Genomic DNA, 10,369 nt, shown 5'->3' with positions numbered 1-10,369 from the left:
ACACACGCTTTCCAGTGCTTGGCGCGCGCAAGCATTTTGTTATAACTAAAGTTTTACTGTAAAATTGTAATATTGTGTACATATAATATATACAACCGAAAACTTTCAAATTATTATGTTACAGGTATCCGAGCATTGTAACGATATAATGTCAAAATTGACGTGGCGAAAGACGACTGTCGCAATGTCAGGTCAATTTGACAATTTGACATTTCAAAAATGTATGAGAAATCAGCAAAAGGGATTTGTAATTTATTTTAGCCCCAATTAAAATATGTATTAAATGAAACATTGGTACCTAGTTAAAAAGATTGTTTGGAAATATTATAGTTTGTTATTTGATGGCAGAGTATTGGATCAGGCACAATGACATCTTTACGGGAACGCCAACTCAGTAAGTTGCAATTATATGGAATTATTGTTAATTGTACAATAATAATAATAGAATTAGCCGTTGCCTGTGGTTTTGTCTACTTTGTTCTTCCAGTTTTATAATTGAAGGACCTATTTGATGAATCCGACGATCATGTTTTCCTAATTTTCCATCTATAGTAGTATGTAGTTGTTGTAGTATTCTGTAGTGTAGTCCTACAGCTTCCCAGGCACTTTTAGCTAACAACATTTTAAATAAGTAGGAATGAAATGAGTGATTTGAAATGAATGATTTGAAATGAGTAGTACTTAATATATTCAAAAACTAGCTGATGCCCGCAGCTTCGCCCGCGTGGATTTAGGTTTTTAGAAATCCCGTGGGAACTTTTGAGTTCCCAGGACAAAAGTAGTTTATCCGTACCGCGCGACAAAGTCTTTACTTGGTAAATATACCTTCAATATCAAGTTATAACCGACGACAGTTTCTAAATCCCTTCCACTTTGGTGATCAGATCCCCTGCAGCATCAGGATTGAGGAGTTGGAATCTAAATTTTTTATAGGGCAATGTCGCAAAGTTCCTCTATCGATTAAAAAAAAAATTACTCAAATCGGTTCAGAAATCTCGGAGATTTCGGTATACATAGGTAGAAAAACACAACTCCTTTTTTGAAAGTCGGTTAAAAAAGTAGCCTATTTTACACCCTGATGAATCCTCTACTTGTCTGTGAAAGTCCTGTCAAAATCGATTCAGCCGTTCCGAAGATTAGCCTTTTCAAACAGACAGACAGACAGACAGACAGACAAAAATTTTAAAAACGTGTGATTCGGTTATGGTATCGTTCAAATAACCATATGAGCTTTATATGAGGTAGTTATTTCGAAATTACAGACAGACACTCCAATTTTATTTATTAGTATAGATTAAAGTAGAAAGTATGAAGTTTTTATTACTGCTATTTAGAAAATTAATTCACCATTGCATTCATACTTCTATTTAATTTACAACATCTTTATTGTTAAAAAAAATTACAAAAAGTAAGAATACAGGATATACTTTAAAAAACAAATTGCATCCATTATTTTATTGAAGAAAATGCTTTTACTTTCTGAAACTTGGCGTCATACAATTAATAACCTATTTGTTTCTCTTTCAGATGCTTTGAAACAGATGCTCAATCTAAATCAGCCTTTAACAAAAGCTGTAGCGAATGAACCATCATGGAAAGTTCTAATTTATGACAGAGTAGGTCAAGACATAATTTCCCCGCTGGTATCTGTAAAGGAACTGAGGGAATTAGGTGTCACTTTGCATGTGTAAGTAACGGATGTTTCTAATTAAGGAATTTTGTATAGGTATATTTTGTGTTATTTATTTACCTTTTTAACATGGTAAAGCTTCCTTCACAAGTTAAAAATCAGATAAAAGACAGGATATTTATTTGTGTAATTATCAATAATACACAAATAGATAATCATGTCTTGTCGATAATCATGTAACTTGTAAAAAAAAAAACTAAGAAAAACAGAAATTGTAATAAATTATTTTATTGCTGTGATACGTCTATTATTATCTTAAGATACATTATGTGAAACAAATCACAATTAGTCATATATCCCTTATCAATTGGTAAAATAACTTTTCAATTGTTTTAAATTATATGTAATCCTAAAGTGAAAGTGTGGATGTTTGGATGTTTGTTACTCAATCACGCAAAAACTACTGGACAAATTTGGCTGAAATTTGGAATGAAGATAGATTATTTCCTGAATTAACACATAGGCTACTTTTTATCCCAGAAAATCAAAGAGTTCCTGTGAGATTTTGAGAAACGTAAATCCATGCGGATGAAGTCGCGGGCATCAGCTAGTTTATTATATTTTTTCTATTGTTTTGGCTAAGTGATGAAATGAATGCCTGCAGATTACATACAACTCTTAACAAGTATTTTAAGATACATTGGCTGCTTCATAATATTTAACATAACAGCTTCATAATATTTTGTAAGATTTTATAAAAGTGTCAGTTCAATAAATCACTAAAAATCAAAAGTAAACATAATTTGAGAGGTCAAACAAAAAGGAACCTGGAGTGAATGGAACTGGTTTTTTGGTCATTTTGATTATTGGGACTTTCACCTTTAAATCCAAACAGGTTTTTTTAAATTGTTTTTTTAATAATGCCCAAGTCAAACTGTTTCAGTGCACAACTCCTATTATTAAACTCAATTTACTTTAAATCAAGTAAATTCACTCCAGATCCTTTCTGCTTGACCATTTACATATTTAAAAATTATTGCATTTTTTTAAAGTATTTTTCTTTATACAACAACATATTGATACCTTTGCAGCCAACTACACTCAGACAGAGACTCCATACCTGAAGTTCCCGCAGTATATTTTTGTACTCCATCAGAAGAGAACCTGGGAAGAATATGCCAAGACCTTGACAATGGTCTCTATGACCAGTACCACTTGAACTTCATATCACCTATAACTCGACAGAAGTTGGAGGATCTAGCAGCTTCTTCTATACAGTCTAACTCTGTTATGAGCATACACAAAATATATGATCAATATTTGAATTTTATATGTTTAGAAGATGACTTATTTATAATGAAACATCAGAAATCAGATTCCTTGTCCTATTATGGTAAGAAATCAACTATTTCAAGTAATACATGCATAATGTAGTAGTTACTAATTTTTTTTATTCAAATACAAGTTAGTTCCTGACTGTAATCTCACCTGATGGTAAGTGATGATACAGTCTAAGATGGAAGCAGGCTAACTTGGGAGGGATATGACAGTTTTATTAACCCTATACAGTATATACCTTTATCTGTTTCTACATATCATACCGGAACGCTAAATCGCTTGGAGACCATACCGCTCACCACTTCGCCAAGGCGGTAGTCTTAAACACCCTAAACAGATCATTTTGAACAACAAATTTTTGTGTGCTACAACTCATTTTTGCTCACAACTGTTTTACAATTTGATGTCCAGTGTCATACTAATTTTGACAGCTTCCACGATTTTTGTGCTGAATCAAGCTGTTCTATTGATACATTTTATTCAATTGCAATAACTGCTTAACTGGTACTTAAATAAATGTTTATTTACAGCAATCAATAAAGGAGACACAAAAGATACAGAAATGGAAGCTATTATGGATGAAATTGTTGAGAGTTTGTTTTCAGTATTTGTTACACTTGGTAAGTATATAATATTATTAGAGCAACAGTTAAAAGTGAATTCAGACTCTACTGTATCTCTGCTAGTCTCTCTGTTTTGCTACCTTTTCACAGCTTATTCGCTGAACTCATACATTGTACATACTTAATAGCTTGAAGATATCCCAGAGAGTGCCTATCATAGTATCACAGAAAAACAATAGAGGGAATGGGAATGAGTTTGATAGTTACAATAAGTAATATGATTTTGTGAAGTGGTAATATTAAAAAGAATACCTAGCTGTTTGTTGTGGGCTCTTCTCAGACCTGGGCGCGTTTAGACCCTTGTAGCTTTAGTTTTAAGTTTTTCGTTGTCACCAATATATAATTATCTTACAAATTCCACAATTTGACAATCAAAAAGTGTACAATGATACCCAACTTGAATAAATTATTTGATTTTGATTTTGCTATTATTTCTCAAATAATATTATTATCAAGTTCTTGAAATAACGCATTGTAGTCGCAAACAGGCGATATTGTATATATATGTACATATTTTTTCACAGGTAATGTCCCTATAATTAGATGTAGCAAAGGAAATGCAGCGGAAATGGTAGCGAAAAAGTTAGACAAAAAGTTGCGCGAGAACCTCTGGGATGCCCGAAATAATTTATTCCACGGACAATCGGGCACCTTCAGTTTCACTCGCCCAATGCTCATACTGCTGGACAGAAATATTGACATGGCCACACCGCTGCATCACACTTGGACCTATCAGGCCTTGGCTCATGATGTATTGGACTTATCCCTAAACAGGTTTGGATTTGAATGCGCGAACATGTCACTGAGTTGTGATTTTTAGAAATTTTGATATTAGTTGCATCAGTTCTTTTTGGCGGCTGAGAAGTTAGCTAAAAAAGTGACATAAAATATTTCAAAAACTCAAAATTATCGTCATTGGAGTTTGACATGTACTAACTTTTTATCCGCCAATTTGAATCCTACTGTACTTATATTGTTTGCAAAATAGTTCATATTATGCAGCGATTTTACTTTAATTTGATTGTTTTTGTTGTATCTGACAAATTTTAATTTTTAGAGCAGTGGTACCAGAAAGTTCTGGACCAGCAATACCGGGGCAGAAAACCAAAACCAGGACTTGTGATTTGGACTCCAGGGATCCGCTGTGGTCAGAACACAAAGGAAGCCCATTCCCCACTGTCGCTGAGGCTATACAGGAAGATCTAGACAAATACCGGTTAGTATGATACTGATTATTTCAGATAGTGTGGCATAAATTTTTTTTTTTTTTTTTGGTTCACTGATATAAGTAGAATGCTAGTCTTGTCTCGCGGCTCGCCCTATTTTCATTATATTTTCCATGCCCTGGTCCCTGATGGACCCCCACAAGTTTTGAATTCTGTTAATACTGTGGTAACACACAGGAGTTCAGAAGCAGAAGTGAAGAAATTGAAAAGTTCGATGGGCTTGGACGCGGACAGCGACCTCGCACTCAGCCTGGTGAGCGACAACACGCAGCGACTGACCAGTGCCGTCAACTCGCTGCCACAACTCATGGAGAAGAAGCGCCTTATTGACATGCACACCACTATTGCTACTGGTGAGAACTCTCAACCTCCATCAATGGGCCGATGGGAGAATCAACTCTCATTGGCGGTGTTCCCACTAGATTACAACATGGGGTTATTCAAGGGGCGGACCAACAAATTCCTGAAAAGCCGGCAACACATCGGCGTTACATCTGATGCTGCAAATGTTCAAAGGCGGCGGTAATCACTTAATACCAAATGATCCGCCCGCTCCCTGAATGCCCGAATAGGTGCAAACTGCACCTAAATATTAAAATTATTAAATAATTAAATTATTTAGGTGCAGTTTGAAAGAGAGGGAAGAAGCATAATGATTTTCAATAGCTCTATTTCGCTATTATCGGCAGTCAAATAAATAAATCAACCTTTTTAATCTGCAGCTATTCTCAACGCAATCAAATCAAGACGACTGGATTCATTTTTTGAACTGGAAGAAAAAATAATGAGCAAAAGCAGTGGGATAGAAAGCAAAGCGGTGATGGACCTAATAACAGACACTAGTGCGGGCACCGAAGAAGACAAGATGCGTTTATTTATCATCTATTATCTGTGCACGTCACAAATAACTGATGAGGAGTATAAGAAGTTTGAGTCTGCTCTAGTGGCTGCGAACTGTGACGTCAAACCACTGATATACATGAAGAGGTGGAAGTGAGTATCTGTGTATTTTATGTGATGCATTTATTTATCATCTAGTCTGTGCATGTCACACGTAACTGATGAAGAGTTTAAGAAATTAAGTGACGTCAAAGCGCTGATATATACATGAAGCGGTGGATTTATCTAAGATGCGTTTATATCATCTACTTGATGATATCTGCGACTTCTGCTTGGGTTGAGCTTTTAAGTCTTGTGGGAACTCTTTTATCTACCGGGACACAAAGTAGCCTATGTCCGTTCCCGGGATGCAAGCTATATCTGTACCAAATTTCGTCAATATGAAAGGGACGTACCGTGAAAAGCTAGCAGATAGACACACACTTCCATATTCATAATAATGTGTTAAGTATGGATTTGTCATCTATTGTCTATGAGGTGCTCTGATGGCTCTGAATTTTTAACTCAATCTTTTTCATTTAGTCAGTAGATGAAGTCTAGAATTTTAGCCAGTGTTTTATGATTATTAATTCCGTTTCCAGAGCATTCACGAAAATGTCAAGTCAAGGTCAATACGAAGGTGGTGGGACCAAAACAGTTTCTATGTTTTCGAAGCTAGTCTCTCAAGGTTCGTCATTTGTTATGGAAGGAGTCAAGAACTTAGTGGTTAAGAAACATGTAAGTAGTTTCTATGATTTTCTACTATAAAAGTCAGGTCAAACTTTGCTCTGTCAACCTGCATCCAACCGATTTTGATCGAAGTTTCACGTAATAAGACCGCATGCCTGCGCAGTAAGCGATTTCGTCTGCGAAGCGTCTGCTAGTTCAGGGTGAGTTAAGGGACGGCTGATAGTAAAATTATTTATTAATTGATGCAGTACTAAGATATTTGACCCATTTACATGGATCGTGGTCCAAAATGAAGGAACTGTGGTACTGCGAGAGAAGTTGTAGCTGTCACGAGCAGAATATATCTATTCTTCTCGTTCTTTTCCTAGGATCTATACGTTGAGTCATCCGGCAGTGATCACGATCCAACTTCCATCAAATCGTATGTATCGTTGCACGTATCCGCTATTAAACTGGCTTCATTTTCAGAAACTGCCAGTGAGCAGGGCGGTGGAGGCGGCGCTGTCGGGCGCGGAGGGCGAGCTGGCGTGGCTGGACCCGCGCGCCGCGCGCACGGACGCCGCGCGCCGCCACCCGCCGCCCACCGACGCCGTGGTGTTCCTCGTGGGCGGCGGCAGCTACATCGAGTACCACAACCTGATGGACTTCGCCAAGGTACACTAGGCTTCTTTCTACCATAGAGTACCACAACCTGTAAACGCGGCCTAACTAGACTTGTCCCAGGGTTTTAATGAAACCAGAGGGCGATTGCGGTAAAATGACAGCTAGAAAACATGGACGGCCATGCTACGCCATGAGGATCGCAATCTACTTTGGCTGACAATCTTTATTAGTCTACCGTACAACTTACGGCCGTATTCACAATCATTACTATGAGGTCTCACAGTGTGCTCGAACGCATAGTGTAGGTTCGAGTTAGTGGGTTCTCGTCTCTGATCAAATCAAAAGGATTATTGGGGTTTTCTGTCACGAAATTCTAGGTGTCACCCGTACCTGTGTCCTGCTCTCGATCTCTCTCGTAGTTTCGGGTTACCGTCCTAATGGACTAAGAGAGTGAAGGGATATCTCACTCTGTCGGAAGGCAGAGTGCACTAGAGTGAGCGAACTCTCGGTTTGACAACATTAAATATTATTAAAATTAAAGAAAAATAGGCTGTTCATAGGCTACCTAGCGTCAAATGTAGGAACATTTGACGCCTGCCAGTGACGTCGAAGCCTCGACGTTTTGATGCAACTGTCATAGCCCTAACTGTCGTGAAGTATGGTCAAAACTCTTGACAGAACTTAGATTGTCATGTTATGAAAGAAAACTGACACAATATCAAACAGTCTAGAAACTAGAGATTTTTACTTGGGCTTAACTATTTATTTTTTATTAACAGCAACAAGCAGCAAGTGGTACTTCGAGGAAAATCATTTATGGTGCGACCACACTGCCGAATGCGGCGCAGTTTCTGAAGCAACTGTCTCTACTAGGCGAGGAACTGCAGTGAACATTCCTGTTTGTTAATAAAATTATGTAAAATAATATATTATATACTTACTATGTAACATCGTTTTGTTTTCTTTTAGCAATGAAACTGGCATTTAAATAAAACGCTAGGCTCAACAAGTTGGCATTTTATTTACAATGACATTGAAAATAGAGCTAACATCTAATATCTACTAATAAATTTTGATTGTTTAGAACAAGAAGTATAAAATCTAAATCACAAGATTACGATTTCAGTAGTATCAGATCAGATCTATGTAAAATTAACAAAATAAAAATATCCTTTGTCATCGTTTCAGTAAGTAAATTCTTCCGAATAGGGCAAAATTAATTTCACAACCCAACATAATACAAACAAATTCGATATTTTTTTGTTACATAAAAGAAAACTTGTCGATATTTTTAAAATTTTATCCCATCCCTTAAAACTATTGTGCTAATTTAAAAAAATTAACTTGTGTTGCATTAAAAACACATTAAGTAATAACCCTCGAAAAATAGTAGATGTGTTAGGTATGTTCTTATTTATTATTTTTTAAGAAATCAAGAAGTACTTACATGGTTTATTCGACAAGGAACTTGTATGTATTACAATAGAGCATCTATTAGCACTGCATGAATTGCTGGCGTGTAAGTAATATATAGGTAAATAATCTCCGTTTTTTAAACTCTAATAAATATAAGAACTCTTATGTTTAAAATACACCATGTATCACTGATTATGATATGGTTTGGCACAGTGAAAAATTAAATAAAAGTGATACGCAACTAAAAGAGAGCAAGTGTGAAAATCAATATAACCTACTTAAAAAGTGGACAACCCACGTGCTTCATAGAGGTGAACCCATGTTGTAAATACCACGTCTGCTCCCACTGTGTGGGTCACGGCTTAAACAATTTTAAATGAATTTTCTGAAGTGATAAGTAGTTCTTGAAAGATTATAAGGTAATTTATGACCAAGAAGTTAAACATGAGAAAACTTTAAAACTACGGGACCCCTAGACAGCGTAAACATATACAAAAACTATGTATTTAATACGAATAGGTAGGTACACTATTTTGTCATGACTTTACAGTATGAGAACTGTGAACGTGTATTGGATTGTATTTGGCTGTTTTAAGACCAAAATTATTTAAATACTGAAATTAAGGCAAAATTCTAGGCTTTATGTTATGAAAGAGGCTAAATTAAAACTTTAAAATACATAGACGCCTAAAACTTTACCTAGTTTGTTTTATTTATAAGGTAGAAGACTGCGGTATGTGATCGCGACGTGCGACAGAGACATTTGTCGCTCGATTATCGCGATCGCTCAAAAACTCAAATCGCTCAAATGCTCGTTCCTTTAAAATACATGTAATTAAAATAATTATGAAATTAAACTACTTTATAGATTAAGTATAGGTACAATTTTGTATTGTGCGCCATTCAAAATAATAACAATTATTATTAACGCAATTACGCACATAGACTTTAATCATCAGTTAAGTGATACTACTGATAAGTTGTAAAAATAATAAAAAAACAGTATTATTTCCGTCAGCCGTGGGCACGTGTCCAAAATAAAATGATTTTGTACTTAACAGGGCTCTCTCCGTCACTTACTCCATACAATCGTAGTTCCAATTTCATTTTAATATGAAGCAACCAAAGTCCATGGCAGACATATTCTATAAACTAATATCTGTGCCTGTGGTGTTTTAGATTTTTCTAAAAATATGTAGTTTTAAAATTACAGGGACTCAAAGATTTGTATGAGAATTTTTAAGACCGCGTAACTGTGAAACCGAATATTTTAACAGAAATCTGGAAAACCACAGGCATAGATATTAGTTTCTAGAATATGTCTGCAAAATTTCATGGCCTTTGGTTGCTTAATATTCAAATGAAATTGGAACTACGTTTGTATGGAGCGAGTGACGGAGACACCCCTCTTAATCAATTTGATTTTTAAAATAACAATAAGATGTAATATGCCTTATTTATAATATTTATTTTATCACTTTTATTTAAAAGGCATGTTAACAATTTTATTTTAATGGCACATTCACAAAAAATAGCAAATTTTGAAATTACACATTATACACAATTAATATATTAATTATTATAACTCCTTACTTCATAAAAACAGTGACAAGTACTACAATACAAATACAACATCGTATCAAGAAGGCGCTTTAACTGATATAACTATATTATGTATATTATAGACAAACATTATTATTACAAACAATCGTAAGAACTAATTACAAATAATAAGACAAAATAATTCCAACTCTAAACCAATAAAGTGTAAACTAAAAAGTATACAAAACCACTAGATACTTTGGACCAGATTTGAAAGCGAAAGATCGATGCTTCATTATGTTAAGATGCACTATCTGGAACACAACATGGTTAACACGTATTGTGATACTTACTTATAATAAAACTGTTACCGAGTGATTTTCGTACGGTAGATATATTTTTAAAAATCGGAGGGAGCAATT

The 10,369-nt window shown here is 35.3% G+C and overlaps 1 protein-coding gene across 1 annotated transcript; it reads left to right on the top strand.

The window, feature by feature from the left end:
* The first annotated feature begins 190 nt into the window (after positions 1-190).
* LOC123869767 (protein sly1 homolog) lies at positions 191-9,184 on the top strand. Its single transcript, XM_045912784.1, has 11 exons — positions 191-394; positions 1,528-1,687; positions 2,722-3,023; positions 3,499-3,588; positions 4,116-4,365; positions 4,649-4,807; positions 4,995-5,170; positions 5,540-5,810; positions 6,299-6,434; positions 6,855-7,040; positions 7,769-9,184. The coding sequence occupies exons 1-11, from the start codon at positions 367-369 to the stop codon at positions 7,877-7,879; spliced, it is 1,869 nt and encodes a 622-aa protein (XP_045768740.1). The 5' UTR covers positions 191-366; the 3' UTR covers positions 7,880-9,184.
* Positions 9,185-10,369: the final 1,185 nt, after the last annotated feature.

Source organism: Maniola jurtina, chromosome 11 (genome assembly GCF_905333055.1).
Source record: "Maniola jurtina chromosome 11, ilManJurt1.1, whole genome shotgun sequence".
NCBI lineage: Eukaryota > Metazoa > Arthropoda > Insecta > Lepidoptera > Nymphalidae > Maniola > Maniola jurtina.
Note: the sequence above shows the minus strand (reverse complement) of the source record. Positions and strands in the feature narration are given on the sequence as shown.

Excerpts from the sequence above, each read along its gene's own strand:
- LOC123869767 (XM_045912784.1), top strand. The coding sequence starts at position 367 with ATGACATCTTTACGGGAACGCCAACTCA. Across the intron at positions 3,024-3,498 it reads AGATTCCTTGTCCTATTATG|CAATCAATAAAGGAGACACA; the intron begins GTAAGAAATCAA and ends GTTTATTTACAG. Across the intron at positions 5,811-6,298 it reads ATATACATGAAGAGGTGGAA|AGCATTCACGAAAATGTCAA; the intron begins GTGAGTATCTGT and ends TTCCGTTTCCAG.